Here is a 15,546-nt window from a genome sequence, read left to right on the forward strand (position 1 = left end):
GCTCTAAACAGCAGCTCATTGTCATCTAGCTGCCTCTAGCTTTACTCTGTCCTAGATGGAGGCAGCGACTGCAGTTTTGCCCTAGTTGAAGCTCTGTGGGGAGCATCTAGGCCTGACACTTTGTTTTACCTGTTTGCTTGACTCCTCATACAGGATGAACTCAACGTGGCACCGACCGCGAGCCCCACGCAGAGAGATGAGACACAGAATAGTCTCAGAGATGGAGAGTCATCCTTAAAGGTGAGGAACCGGTTAGATCTCAACCAGATAATCAGAATGGCATACTATCTTACTTTTACTGTTTTGGCAAAATGTATAATGTGCTCAGTATACTATGCCAATTTTCTGTATGCATTAAATTCCCAGATTTATTTATTTATCTGTTTTTTAAATGTATAATTTATCATATTTATTTATATTTGTTTTAAATAAATTTATATTAATCAATGTAAATTTAGGGCCTAATATATAATAAATATACATTTATATATATTAAAATTCACACAAAATTATGTAAGAAAACAGCGGGTATCCTAGTAAACAGTCGTTTATGTCTTAAATTAACGTAAACCGTTGAGAAAGTAAATGCATGTGTACAGTATCAGTATATTTGATTCATGCATTCGGTCTTAAAGTGACAGCATCCTAATATTGCTGCTGCTGTCTTTGTTTTTAATGTTAATCAAACAACAAAGGACAAAGAAAAAATCACTCAGTGGTCTTGTTTGAATAACTTTTGTACATTTAATAAGGATTAATTAATAAGGATGCTTAATTTGTACAGTGAAGACTATGCAGTGTTACTTAGCTTTTCTTTATTAAATTTCTGTACCTGAAAACTCCTGTCAGACCTACCTGAAAAACCTGAACATTTTTTAATTAACCACAGTTTATTTCATTTGTATCTTTGTTATATTGTATTTATTTGTGCTTTTGCTTATTATTTGATTATCTGTTCTTATTTAATTACTGACTGTTTACTTGTCTTTAATAATGTTTTAAATTCATATTAGTTAGGCTAGTAGTTTTCGCTGTGGTATTGAAATTGTATGGAAATTGGAAATGTTTGTATAATATGTATATACAGTATGTATGTATATAATAAAAAAAACCTTTATAATATATATAATTATTTTTTTATTTATTTTTTTTTCAATTATTTAAAAAAAAAAAGTTGAATTTATATCATTCAATTAAATTACATTTTGAATGTCAGATTTTCACTTTGGCCTTTGAAGGCCTTTGAACGCCTTTGTATTAATGGAAAATGGGGGGATGCTAAATAAACACATTCATTTCCAAGATAACAGACAGGTTAAACACGCAACATAGTGAAGTCATTAGAAAAAAATTTAGCGTACTATTGTTTAAGAAACTTATTGTATTGCTAATACATTTCCATCGTTTACTCGGGTATCAAAAGGTGCCATGAATGTTTCATAATCGTTCCATTAAATGTTGGTTGTGTAGCCTATTATATTGAGTGATAAAACTAATTAAGGTCTATTAATCATTTCAGAAGCTAAAATCCGCAGAGAAAATATTGGAGTCTCCAAGTGAACAGCCGCCCAAGCCACATGTAGAGCAGGTGTGTTTGTTTATTTACGTGGGTTCGTTCGACACAAAACTGCATTTGCAGCACATTTAACTTTTTTATGACTTGTATGAAAGCTGGATGAGATTCTTTCTTCTCGAAACGGGTGCCAAGACATGAAAGCTCTGCCCAGACAAAACAAGGCATCCATGTGGAACACTGTTAGTAAACAGTCTAACCTCTGTCTCTCTTTCTGTGTTCCTGCCGACTGGTCCTTGTCCTGGACCGTCCTCAGATCACCAGTCTTCCAAAAATCCAGAGGAATTCCACCAAGCCCTCAGCAGGTTCTCTGGAGGTCACGTCCTCCGGATCATCCGTGCCAGTCTCCGGAACCAGCCCTGACTTTGAGGACTGCAGCAAAGGTGAAACATGCCGAGCGTCACAAATAGTATTGAAAACATGTTGTGTTACGTTAATTATGTTTTTATGGCCTTTTTTAATTTTGTGCTTCAATCTGTGGTGCCTAAATCCATGTTAAGGTAAATATGAAATGAAAACAACAGCACTGCCGTGTGGATTGGCCTCGGCCTCTTTGATCACTGGCAGTTGTTGTTTTTCCAAAGAGGAATTGATTTTCTTTTTCGCTTTGAGCATTGAGCATTTTTAAAGCACAGAACATGAAGCAGTTGCATCATCATCTTTATCTCTCTTTCTCTGTTTCAGACCCTGCCACGTGTCCCATAGTTCCAGGACAAGAGACGGTTATTGAGATTTCTAAAGGCCGGTCTGGACTGGGTCTTAGTATAGTCGGCGGCAAAGATACCCAGCTGGTACGGTATCAGAAGGAAAATGTTTAAACTGCTTTCGAAATATAGAGTTTTGTTTTTATGTGTATGTATCTTTATTTTTTATTTTTGCTTGATTTTTTTATTGTTTTTGTGGCTTGTTTTGTCTTTTGTATTTGTTTTTGGTTTTTCTATTTTGTTTGTTTTTTCTTTTGCATTTGTTGTGTCTGTTGTATTTGTTTTGTTTTTTGTTTATACCTGTTGTCTTTTTGTGCTTTTATTTTGTCTTTTGTTTTGTTTTCCTGGTTTGTTTTAGTTTTTTGTCTTGTTTTTAGTATTTATTTTTATTTTTTTTCTGTATTTTTTGTTTAACATTTCTCTGTTTAGTTTTTTTCTGTTTGGCGTAAAAAGCGACTGAAATTGCATACAGCACCTTTAATTGATGGACATTCATCAAGAAGTCAATCTGAGATCAATACAACATAGATTTTTTTTTTCTTCTTCTTTTTTTTTTTACCTAGATTTTGGGCTGTATACCCAGGGTGGCGTGTTCAAAATGTCTCGAGACACTTTTTATGGTCCAGACTTGTCGCTTGTTATCCTTAAAGAAAACTAGCTGAAAATACCAATAACAATTCGATTTTGGTCGTTTTGCTAGGTAGTTTTCTGATAGAATGATGCATTTGCTATTGTGAACAGTGTGTATGCTTAGACAGAAAACAAAAGTGTTTCCATATATATATATATATATATATATATATATATATATATATATTATGAACCCTAGATTATCTGTTAATTGGTTTGTTCAACTGCCGATACAGCTGTCTGCAGGCACAGCTTCCATGTGGGTCTGGTCAAAGTATCAGGAGGGTGTGTGTTTGTGACCGGTCTCATTCTCTCCGGTGGGCTGCAGGGCTGCATCAGAACAGGCAGGTCACAGCGGGAGCTTTTCGCCTGCCCTGACTTTCTCCGCAGCGCCTCAGGCTTTTATCAGCAAACTGCCACATCCCCATCATAATTCTGCAGCGCTCCTGCTCTGTGGGGTAGTTTAGCTGTCAAAGGCTTCCATGAGTCAACAAAACCAGCCCTCAAGCTCCACGGGTTTTCAGCAGGAAAAAATCTGTTTTTATAAAAAAGGATTTTATAGGTGATGGGGAGCAGAAATCACACACCCCCTCACACACCATACCACTTTCTTTCTACTGTGGAGATGAGGAGGAGATGCTTTGCCGGTTGCTCTTTTCCATTAAATTGCAATAGATAGTGATTGAAGCTTTCAAGCTTCAAAAAATTAATCTAAAATCCATGTCTCGTTCGCTATATTACAAGTCTTATGAATTTTGTGCAATGAATGGACCAAATGTTTACTACCAAAAATATTAGTATACTAGTGGTATATTAGAGATATTACTGATAATCTGTGAACTGTCCCTTTAAGGAAGATGTGATAGGAACCCGTCGTTTCTTTCTTTTATTTTTTTTAACCATATTCCTCCTCTTCACACATATTTCTCTCATCTTTTCAGGATGCCATAGTGATTCATGAAGTGTATGAGGAGGGGGCAGCAGCGCGGGACGGTCGACTCTGGGCCGGAGATCAGATTCTCGAGGTTTGTTTATGCTAGTGAGAGCGTGTTGCAAGTTTGCCTAGTGGGACGCCCTCTGTAATGTCACTGACAGCTGGTCTGCCTTGAGCAAAATGGAAATTTGATGTTGGTTCGAGGCTTGGTGGCTAGGAACGTTTGCAATAATTAGATCTGTGGTTAACTTAGACAATAGCGCCATCATCTGGACATGCTGAATAGCACACAACTATACTTAGTATTGTTTTACAAGTGTTATTTTATATTATATACAGGCTACTTTTATAGTGTTTATTAATATTTTGAAATAGTTTTTATTTTTTATATTTTCAGATTTCATTTTAATTTAAATGTAAGTTTTAAATAACTATAAATAATATATTAATAATAATATATAGCTTAAATTTTATTGCGGTTTTAGTCATTTTAGTACTTAAACATTTATTTCAGTTACTTGCCAATGCAACATTTGTAATTTAGTTTTTTTTTTTTTTTATCTAATATTTATAATTTATATTTCAGTTACCAAAACTGATTTAATTTTTTTTTTTAATTTTACAGATTTACAGTAACAATATTTCTCAGAGCATGCTGTACACAGTACTACATCCCACAATGCAATGTGCTCAACTTGGTCTTCCATTTCTATATGATTCTGATTAAACCAGAAATAACCAGATATCTGCCCCCTGCAGGTAAATGGAGTGGACCTGCGCAGCGTCGCTCATGAAGATGCAATCGCTGCTCTACGGCAAACACCGTCGAAAGTGCGGTTGACTGTCCTGCGTGACGAGGCGCAATACAGGGATGAGGAGAACCTCGACTTGTTCCAAGTTGAACTCCAGAAGAGAACTGGCAGAGGCCTGGGCCTGAGCATCGTCGGGAAGAGGTGAGGACGCACTTGTTTTTCTTATGACAGGATAAAATTAATAATGCAATAATAATTTAAAATGAAATTAAATACACAGTATAATAATCATTTTTAATTAAAATAAAATAATACAATGCACAATACAATAATTTTCTATAATAAAAAATGCACAATATTATAATAATGTCCAAATAATATATTAAATGCACAATACAATTATTAGTTTAAAGTGAAATAATAGTACAATAATAATTTTAACATAAAATAAAACAAAATGCACAATGGAATAATTTTCAAATAAAATTAAATGCACAATAGAATTTTCAAATAATATAATAAAATAAAATGCACAATACAATTATAATTTTCAAATAAAATAATTGGAAGAAATGCATAATACAATAATAATTTTAAAAGAAATAAAACAAAATGCACTATGCAATCATTTTTACAATGTTTTACTAATTCATTCCCTCGTTTTAAGTAAATCATGCACACAATATAATAATTTGTTCCCTAGATTTACTAAATCGTGGCCATGCTGTTCTAATTTGTTCCCTTGTTTAAGTTAAATTAAAATGAGGGAACAAATTAGTTCAGTGTGGCCATGATTTACTAAAATGAAGAAGCAAATTAATAAATCGTAGGAACGAATTCTTAATTTGTGACCACAATATATATATATATATATATATATATATAATTTTTTTTTTTTTTTTTTCCCATGTTACGTGCATGGCTCCGTAAAATACAATAATAACTTTAAAAAATATTAAATAATTAAACTACAAGAATGGGTGTCTCCTTAAACTTCTTCTTTCTCCTTTTCTCTCTCTCTCCAGAAATGGTAAGGGTGTGTTCATCTCAGATGTGGTGAAGGGTGGAGCAGCTGATCTGGACGGCAGACTGATGCAGGGTGATCAGATCCTGTCTGTGGATGGAGAGGACATGAGACAGGCCTCACAGGAGACCGTCGCCGCCATTCTCAAGGTGAGCTCTGCCTGAATACTAAAACCTGAAGTCCAAAACCGGATTACATGAGCAGATTTAGTTGGAGCGGCAGCTGCGTGATGCTGCCACTAGGTGTCGCCGTTTGATTGTGTATTTGAAGGTCGTTGAGGTCTGTGCTGTTTATAAACAATGTCTGAATTCTTATTTAAACATTTTGTTTTACAGCAAAGAGGTTTTATCGCAAAAACGTTTATTTCTCTTAAAAGAGCTTGAAGCTGTTATGGTGTCCGAAGTGTTATGTTAAGAACATAATTCATTTCAAGTGATAAAAACACTGTATCTTATTTATCTTACATTTATAATGGTCAGGGTAGACACCATATAGATATAGAGACAGCTTACAGGTCAAATTAAATGTGGCATCTACCCCACCTATTTCATTTGTTTAGATGTGGTTCAGACGCGTGCGTGTCCAGACTAAAACACATTTCATTTAACGGTATTCTAGTCTTTCTTTTTTTTTCAGTTTAAACCGTAGCATCAGATTAGTTAATAGCAGTTTTTGCAATGGTCAGCTTAGATATCAGCATATCAGTTTTCCCCAACAATGTGCTTAAAAGTGATGTTAAACAATATCCAGCCCAACCTCTCTCTAAGTTTTGAGAGATTGAAATTAAAGTGTAAACCAACAATTAAAGGAGAACTCCGGTCAATTTTAACATTGAGCTCATTTTTTTTGTACATTTGGAGTGCTGTCAATACAGAGAACAACAACAAAAATATGTATAAAAATGATGTTATTTAAGCCAGCGCAAATACCTGTTTACATCCTGTTTTTCGGTTGGAGTCCAAAGTAGTCGATTGCCGAGTTCACGCGCATAGGTTTAGTTACCTATGATCACGCGCGTGAACTCGACAATCGACTACTTTGGACTCCAACCGAAAAACAGGATGTAAACAGGTATTTGCGCTGGCTTAAATAACATCATTTTTATACATATCTTTCACATCTACTGCAGTCAGATCCACTCGTGTTCACTCAGAAGGAATCACTCACATGACCTGTGCACTTGTAATGACACATCAAGGATGTTAAGAGGCTAAAAGCAGGTTTAGTACTTGCCCCATTGAAGTCAACAGGGTGCAAATTTTAAAAATAGAATAACTCGGTGTAGGCAACACCGATTTTTGTAATTGTTCTCTGTATTGACAGCACTCCAAATGTACAATAAAATGAGCTCAATGTTAAAATTGACCGGAGTTCTCCTTTAAGGGCCTTTTACTTGGTTCACTCCAGCGTTCCCCAGTGATTTGAACTGATTGAATCCATCGTCAAGCAACAGCATTACCTCCAAATTGCAAAATCATTTTCTTATCTGTAAAATTATCTTGTTTATCTGTAAATTAAAAATGTTTTTTCTTAAATTAATGTTTAATTGAACTACAAAATTTATGTAAAAACACACACACACACACACAAAATATATATATATATATATATATATATACTATAAATACTTTTGGCAAAAGGTGTCGCTATAGAGCCCCCCTTCCCGGCACGTTTCTAAGGCTTTACCCATTCTACTGGCCATCAACTCTGATGTGTGTCGAGATTCAAATATACATATATAATACATTGTAAAATTGCCCATTTGTGATGCCATTTACAACACTTTGGGAGTCGCATTTGGGTGTGTGAAAAGGCCTCAATAATAATGTTGTTCTGAACAGGACAAAAATATTGTCTATTATTGTTGGAGTTGGTGGAATTGTGATAAATATTGGCGTGAATGAGGTTGCATTGAGCCCGTGTTATTTCCCTGTACCCTCCCTGTGGAATTCAGCTCGATGGGGTTGGCTTGAGTCAAGCTCTCTAGACAAGATGTTGTGTTGTGGCATCAGGTCTTTGCATGTATATGAAGGTTCTCGAAAGTATGTGAAAGTGTGTTTGAGAGGATATGAGCAAGAAGACAGGCCACAATGCCAAACATGTGTGTGCGTCAACGTGTGTGCTGCTGTGATCCTGCAGTGCGCCAGGGGCAAGGTGCTGTTGGAACTGGGCCGACTGAAGGCTGCCTCCTGGATCTCTTCCAGACGCACGTCCCAGGGAAGTCAGGTGTGTAGCCCGCGTCCGACACCTTGTCGGGCTTCCCTGCCACGTCTTATAAACCAGGACTCCAGCATGCCGAACTCTAACCCAATCGATAGTGCATGATAGCGGACGGGCCAACCAGCGGTGTATTGCTGTGGGCATGTGTGTGTGTGTTACTCATCCATATTGCCTGAAAAAGCAAAGGGAGTCTGTCTGCACATCAGCATGCACTCACATGTCACTAACCGAGACGTATGAATGTGCGATGATATAAGTATGTTCTATATTTGTGTATGGGATAGCACCTTCAGCTAACTCTTTCTCCTTTAGATGAGCCACGTGAGCGCCAACAGCAGCACCCCAACCCCCACGCCCCCTGCTGTGGCCCCTGTCCCTTCTCAAACCCTCAACAACAACAGCCGAAATATCAGCGAGCCCAACAATAAAAGCACAGGTACTTCTCGCACCACATTAGCACTGAAAGTACCAGGAAACAGCCATAAAACCGCCATAAATCAGCCTTAAAACAACACGTTTCTTATCTGTCGACAGCTAGCGCTGGTGCTTAGAGAGTGCCTCTATAAACAGTTAAGAGCGTGCTTGTGATTTGTTCTCTTCTGTTGTTTGAATGGAAATGGTTTATTCTTAGTCTATTTAAAGTAAAGTTGCAGTCACATTTACCGTTGTTCAGTGTGAAATTTCAAAGGTGAAATGCTGTCATGTCATTAGACATCCATGTGTTTGGGAATTTTGCGTGAGGGCGAAAGATTTCCCCATGCGGTAGAAAGCTGCTTGGTTTGAAACTTAAATGACTTTGTGAGCTGTGCTTCATACATCACTACACTATTGACAATAAAAGGATTATATGTATTGTATTATATTTAAAAAATAAAAATGGCCCTTTTTTGCCCCAAAATTTCTCTAATGTGATCGCACCTTAAGCCATCTTTTAGCAACCACTTTTATTGCCATTGAGCGGTAGCTCATGGGTCACTTGTGGGGTTCAGTCTGGGAATATTTATATAATGCAAGTTAATACATAACACTTTTACCTGTTGCTGGAACTGGTACAAATCTACAAAGTAGGTATAGTTAACGCTGATAAACACAAAATGGCTGAAAAATACTGGTAATCTGTCAGATATATTGGTATGCACACTGCATAGGTTGCCTATAACACTTCTTAACTTTTGGTTTCGTTACTAATTTTAAATTCTTGCGGATTCAGGTACCAAAATATTCACATGTAACAAACAAATTAACCAATTTCTGGCCACAACAGTACCCTTTTGTATAGAAACATACTTTGTTTCGCCGATGTATTTTAAACCTGTGGTCCCATTTAACATGATTTTTGGGGTTATTGTGGCAGTGACTAACTGACACACATCAGCCAAGTAGATTTAGTTATGGTCAGACCCAAAATTAATGTATTTTGGGCAATTTATCTGGATATATTGTGTCCCTAGTTCCAACCTACATGACCAATGCATGAGCTTTACCACTGTTGTGTTCCTCAGTAAAATTCTTAGGAACTCATAATAGTTACATTTCTAATTAATGAAATTGGATTAAAACATTTCAATCTCTTGAAGGGTTGTTTTCCGAAAGTTAGTGTCTGATATTTTATCCCTCCAGGGATAGAGCCAGGCGTTCGGACAGTGGAGATCACACGGGTAAGATTGTTTGCCTCTGTATATAGTGCTCAGGAGTTTAATTTTTAGTGCGCCCTCAGCAGTGACTTTGTCTCGCTTTCTCAGGGTCCCACCGACGCTTTGGGTGTCAGTATAGCGGGCGGTAAGGGTAGTCCGCTGGGCGACATCCCCATCTTCATCGCCATGATCCAGGCCAATGGCGTGGCTGCCAAGACGCATCGCCTGAAAGTACATCATCCTTTCTTTTCCCGTTCCTTTCTGTTGCTCACTTTCCACATTAGTCTTGTGTAAATCAGGCTGAGAGTTGATGATTAAGCATTATACAGTGGTTTGGGTGTGAAGGGCACTGCTGGGGATTGGGTTTGTATCCATGTGAATGAATTTCAAGCATTTTTCCTTTAATGTACCCCTCTTAGGTAGGTGACAGGATTGTGAGCATCAATTCTCAGTCTCTGGATGGCTTGACTCACGGAGACGTCGTAAATATACTGAAGAATGCCTACGGCACCATCGTCCTCCAGGTAAACGTTGCACTCAATAATACTGTTTGTTCATTAAATGTCTCAAACTTTCAGATGTTAACTCTTCGCGTTTATTTGCAGTGGCTTAGTTAATGATGTAGACCATGGCAAACAAATCGACCAATTTCTGGCGAAAAATTTTTGGGCCAAAAACAGGCACTGCTGTTTCGGCAAGAGCATGGTCCATTGTACGTACTTAACGTGCATTTCTTGCGTTACTGTTGCGGTAACTTATTTTAACTAATTTGCTCAGCAAGATTTTCTTCAAATTATTGTCTGATATGACAGTTTAGAATATTGTGTTTGTACTTCCGTTTTTGCGGTAGCTCTGTATATTTCCATGACATCGCTGTCGAAGTGTTATTAACTGATGAAGTGATTTTACTTATTGTAGAGATAACGAACGTTATCATGAGTATTGTAATGTTTGAAGCGGATGGCAGAATAAATGTCTGTAGACCGGGAAGATTTTAAAATGAGCGGCTCATTCATAAATCTGTAAGATCTTACCTTCATGCTGTGGAAATACAAACCGGAAGACAGAACACAACGAGCGCAGAGCTGAAAAGAAGCGGGGCTACATATGGTCTATAGCGCCCCCTTGCTTTGCGTTATAAATGATTTGATTTGTGAAACTTAGTTTGATTTGCTAGAAGTTTACGTACTGACTTTGACTCTTCTTCTAAACTGTTTTTGATAAGCTAGTTTAACGAAGTGCCAAGGCTGCCAGTCGTGCACCCACAATTCAAATTAGCTACAGCGTTCTCGCTCGCTGACTAGCTAATGAGGGAACTCACATTAGGTAATGTGATTTGAAGACAGTGTACTTGTTAACAGGATCACGGCAGACAGTCCGTGGGTTGAAGTCGAGCTTTAAAGAAGCCGCTGGCGCTGAACAGACCCTCCGACCCGTCTGGTGTGGTGCGCGATATCCCCCACATTTATTTCAAATGTTTTAAGAGTTGTTTGGTGGGTTTCTTCTTAATCCCCAGAAATTTCCCGTAACCCACCGCCAGTTTGATAATAGCACCTTAAGTTTGCACGTGGAGTTCGTATATGAGAACTGTTAGCATTGTTGGTAGATATCAGATACCATGGTTCAGAAAAATTGCTCATCTAAGAATACCATGGTATTACCATGGTACTTTTTTTGTAAGTGGTGTATTGTAGCATTTTTGCATGTAGTATCAGTGATGTGTGTATACACGCTTGTATTGTGTGCTGTTATTGCTATGCAGAGCCGCCGTGTGTATATGTTCTGTACGGTTATCAGTGTGTGTTAGCGGAGTCGGTGCATCGAAGGACAGTGTGCTGTGTATATGTGTGAGTGTGTGTTTGTTTGGACTCACGGTTGTGTGTGTGTGTGTGTGTGAGAGTGGTTGGTGCTGTGTCACTGGGCTGTTATCAGCCGTGTGCAGCTGTGCGGCGGTTGCACGCGGGTTGCCAGATAATCCCAGTTCTTTATGCAAATGTGCCGTTATCTGCGCGGTTCCAGGAGGAATGCACAGGGCTTTTAAACAGGGGAGCCCAGCCTGCAAAGCCCTGATTACAGCAGCTCAGAGAGCAATTATTGTTTAGCTCTCTCTCTCTCACACACATACACACTCACTCTCTCTCGCTCGCTCATTCATTCCCTCTTCACTCGTTTGAGAGAGCATTTCTCTCTCTCTCTCTCTCTCTCTCTCTCTCTCTCTCTCTCTCTCTGGCTGCTATATGTTTAATTGGACACATGTAATGCCCTATGCTATTACTCATGTCACAGAAATCAGACAATTTGATTCTGTTTTGTTGTTTTATAGCATTTTTAGCCCCTGCAAAGCCATTCTGGCCATGATCATGTGCTTTTCTTTGAGAAGTTTAATGTTGCACCCTGCTGAAGTATTTATCTTTCACAAACTCTCCCACATTACCTATGTTTCCATCCAAAGTTGTGAATTTAACTTGTGTGAAAAATGGGAATATCGCATAAAACATTTGCAAATAAAGCAGCGTTTCCATCCAGTGAGTTGAAGAGAACAAAATTGTTACTTCCTGATAAACTGGCGCTAAATATCACTAAGAAAAGTTGGAGAAGCCACTGTTTATAATCATTTTTGTATATAATAAAGTACTTGCGCCGCAGAACGCTTAGACGAAACATAAACGCATTTTGGAGGAAGATGTCTGCTGTTTGTATCGTAGTTTAATATATATACTTTTTTTTTTTTTTTTTTTTTATGTATCGACCAAAACACATCTTAATACCAGGTGTAAACAGGGCCACTGAAGCCCACTAGCAACTCGAAGCATAGCAACGTGCTGAAAACCACTTCAACTGCATAGCAACACCTTAGTATCAATAAAAACTACCCAAAACCCCCTTGTAACAGCATTGCGACACTTTAGCAGTGGCATAGCAGTGTGTTAAAATACCTCAGAAAACCTAGCAAATGCATAGCAATGTGCTAAAAAACACTCAAACCTCATAGGAACCACATTGCAACTTCTCCGCTGGATCAAACAAGTGTGAGAAAACTACTCAGACCCCCAAAGCAACAGCATAGCAACACCTTAGCAGCAGCAGAGCAACACATAGCATAGTAACGTAGTAAATACTACTTAGAACACTCTGAAATGTCATTGCATTGCAGTGCCATGGCATCCACTCAGAACACCATAGCAACACCCTGGCAAACACCCAGAATGACATCTACCAACTATAAGGCAACAGCCCTGGTATTAAAGGAGAACTCGGCAACTCTAGCGAACTCTAGTCACTTCTTCGCTGATTTTCCCTTTTGTTGTCGCATGTTTTCCCCACGAGCTCCCCCTACAGCTGTGGGGGGGCGTATATTTCACAACACGGTCGTAAAAAACTCACTTGCGGCGGCCTCCTCCCCCTCTCTACCGCTGCTCATGTGCGTTTGTTATGATCGGAGCAAGCGAACTGTATCATGTGGAGCTATGTCTACCGAGGTGGGTAATCTGGTAATACAGCATACATGCTTGTGTTTATGTCGAATTGCCGTAAAGCAATTCGTGTTTCGCGCTCGCGCTCGTTCTCGTTCTCGCTTCTCACGAGACTTCCAATTTCTGTCTTACCGGGACGGTAGTCCCCAAGTTGCAAGGTTGGTTTTCCACCTGGGAACGCTGGGGGGAGCAGGGAAAGTCACCAATATCACCAGAACAGGTTGTTTAACCATCCAAATGATTTCTAGACAGTTTTATTAAGTTAAAAAAGTTACCAAGTTCTCCTTTAATTACAGGACTTGTTTAAAAAAAAAAACTCAGCCATTTATCAGTCATTTATTGGCTATTTACCCCGACACCCTAGCAACCACCTAAAACACCCTAGCAACGTGACAGAGAGTTTTGTATGGACAATAACTACTCTATCTTTCTTTTTTATCACTTTCTTTCTTTTTCCCGCTCTTTTTTTTGTTTTTTTATCATTCTTTTTTCTTTATTCTTTTTTAATCTTTTTTCCTCTTTTCTCACACTTTCTTTTTTTCTAGCTCTTTCTTCTTTTGTCACTTGTTTTTTTTCTTGCTCTCTTTTCTTTTTGTCGTTTTTTGTTTTTTTTGCCTTCTTTTTCTCAATCTCGTTTTTCATCCTGTCTTTTCTTGCTCTTTTATCTCTTTCTTTCTGTCTCTTTCTTTCTATTTATTTCTGCTTCTTTCTTTCACTTGTCTTTCATTTCTTTCTCTTTTTTTTCTCTTATTTCTTTGTCTTTCTCTCTCTGTCAGTAGGTGTATGTGAGATAGCAACTGTGATGACTTGGGAGTGTTTCTCTCCTGTTTTTGACTTGTTTATTAATTAGCTTTTGTTTATTGTTGTGTATTTTACTTTTAATTGCCTTGCCGTTAATTAAATATGCAAATTAATATACCACTGCCCTCATAGCAAGCCCAGAGTTTAATGGAAGAGGAAAATGTAAATGACACATGACAGAAAAAGGCATTTTTGATTCTGATGAAGGAGACAGAGGTTTGATGAACAGCGCCCAAGCGATCATTCGCCAACAGTCGCCAAGAAGAACATTAAAGGGCTGTTAGGATGCATTTCAGTGCCAAAACACACACAACATAGAGAGCAGTTTTCTGTTATCTACAGGCAGACAGTCATTTGTGAAAACACACACACACACACGTCTGAATGAAAGAAAACACCTCCAGTGGGTTTCAGAACATTAAGGCATTAATCGAATTGTAATGTTTGACGGTGTCCGTCTGTGATTGACAGGTGGTGGCTGACACCAACATCAGTGCCATAGCCAGTCAGGTGGAGAGTCTGTCCTGTAGCTCCACCCCCAGCACCAACCCAGAGGTCCGGCCGGTGGAACCAGAGTGAGTGACATCACCGTCCAGCAGTCACATGACAACAAGACTTTACACATTCTGTTACAGTAGTCTCAGCTGATTGCATATGATTTTGTCCTGTGTTTGCGTGATATTAACAGGACGCCCAAGCCAAAGACCATCACTCTGGAGAAGGGCTCAGAGGGGCTGGGCTTCAGTATCGTTGGCGGCTTTGGGAGTCCACATGGAGATCTTCCCATCTACGTTAAAACAGTCTTCAGCAAGGTAATTCTTAGGATCATCAAGTTCTGTCTTCATTTACAGATGAAATTAAACTAAATGTACTTGGACACCAGAGCCATGGAAAGCACATGTGCTCTGATAAATGGAGACGTGTTGCTCATGTGGGCAACAACATTTTGAATCCAGCTCGCAACATCCTATTTATCCCATTCCTCCATCCTGTCTCTTCATTTTCTAATTGTACTAAATACGATTTTTGATAGTTTTGGCCAATTAAGTTTATTTGACATTTTAAAGGACTATCGTCACTTGAATTTGCGAAAATAGAACATTTAATCATTTGTGCTGTTTTTTATTTTTAGTATAATTTAGTAAATAAATTTATATTGCTTAAGCAGCTAAAAAAAAAATTATATTATATATATAATTTTTTTTTTTTTTTTTTTTTTTTTTTTTTTTTTTTTTTTTTTTAGCTGCTTAAGCAATATAAATTGTAGCAGTGTTGTTATTGTTAACTGAAACTATAAATATTAGATGAAAAGCTGAAACTGAACATTTTAAATGATTCCTTTTCAGCTGAGAGAAACTAAAGTACTAAAATTATTAAAACTGAAAAAAAAAAAATTACAGTTTAATGGAAATAATTACAAAAAACAATGAAAATGACTAAATGAAAACAAAAAATATTAAATAAAAAAATATAATAGTTTATAAATAATACTAAAAGAGCACTGGAATGTAGTATATGTTTAAGCAATATAAATGAAGTAATATTGCTTTTTTATTACAGGCTTATAAAATAAAAACATTTGCAGACACTTGCATATTTTTCTGTGCTGCACCAGTAATGTCTGTACAATATTTAAAGGTGAGTGTTGCGCTGTGGCCACCAGGGAGCAGCACAGAGCTCGGTTTCACACAAACATATCCAGAGATCAGACACTTCATATTCTCCTAGAAACAATGCCTGTTTTGTGTTTACCTGATAGATTTTTCTGATGACTCTACTAACCCCTCTGGAGGTCTGTGAA

The 15,546-nt window shown here is 37.8% G+C and overlaps 1 protein-coding gene across 8 annotated transcripts in view; it reads left to right on the forward strand.

The window, feature by feature from the left end:
* Positions 1-15,546, forward strand: part of patj (PATJ crumbs cell polarity complex component) — a 104,259-nt gene that overhangs the window by 85,905 nt on the left and 2,808 nt on the right. For 6 of the 8 annotated variants that reach the window (XM_079890251.1, XM_079890254.1, XM_079890250.1 and 3 more), the window contains exons 35-48: positions 154-240; positions 1,520-1,588; positions 1,830-1,956; positions 2,258-2,364; positions 3,849-3,932; positions 4,601-4,794; positions 5,619-5,766; positions 7,757-7,843; positions 8,150-8,273; positions 9,458-9,495; positions 9,580-9,702; positions 9,891-9,995; positions 14,217-14,320; positions 14,434-14,557. In XM_079890251.1, the coding sequence (XP_079746377.1) occupies positions 154-240; positions 1,520-1,588; positions 1,830-1,956; positions 2,258-2,364; positions 3,849-3,932; positions 4,601-4,794; positions 5,619-5,766; positions 7,757-7,843; positions 8,150-8,273; positions 9,458-9,495; positions 9,580-9,702; positions 9,891-9,995; positions 14,217-14,320; positions 14,434-14,557 (1,521 nt within the window). The remainder of the gene's footprint in view (positions 1-153; positions 241-1,519; positions 1,589-1,829; positions 1,957-2,257; positions 2,365-3,848; positions 3,933-4,600; positions 4,795-5,618; positions 5,767-7,756; positions 7,844-8,149; positions 8,274-9,457; positions 9,496-9,579; positions 9,703-9,890; positions 9,996-14,216; positions 14,321-14,433; positions 14,558-15,546) is intronic. The other 2 variants (XM_079890255.1, XM_079890256.1) reach the window with 1 other exon arrangement.

This window comes from Squalius cephalus (assembly GCF_949319135.1).
Source record: "Squalius cephalus genome assembly, chromosome: 13".
Taxonomy (NCBI): Eukaryota; Metazoa; Chordata; class Actinopteri; order Cypriniformes; family Leuciscidae; genus Squalius; species Squalius cephalus.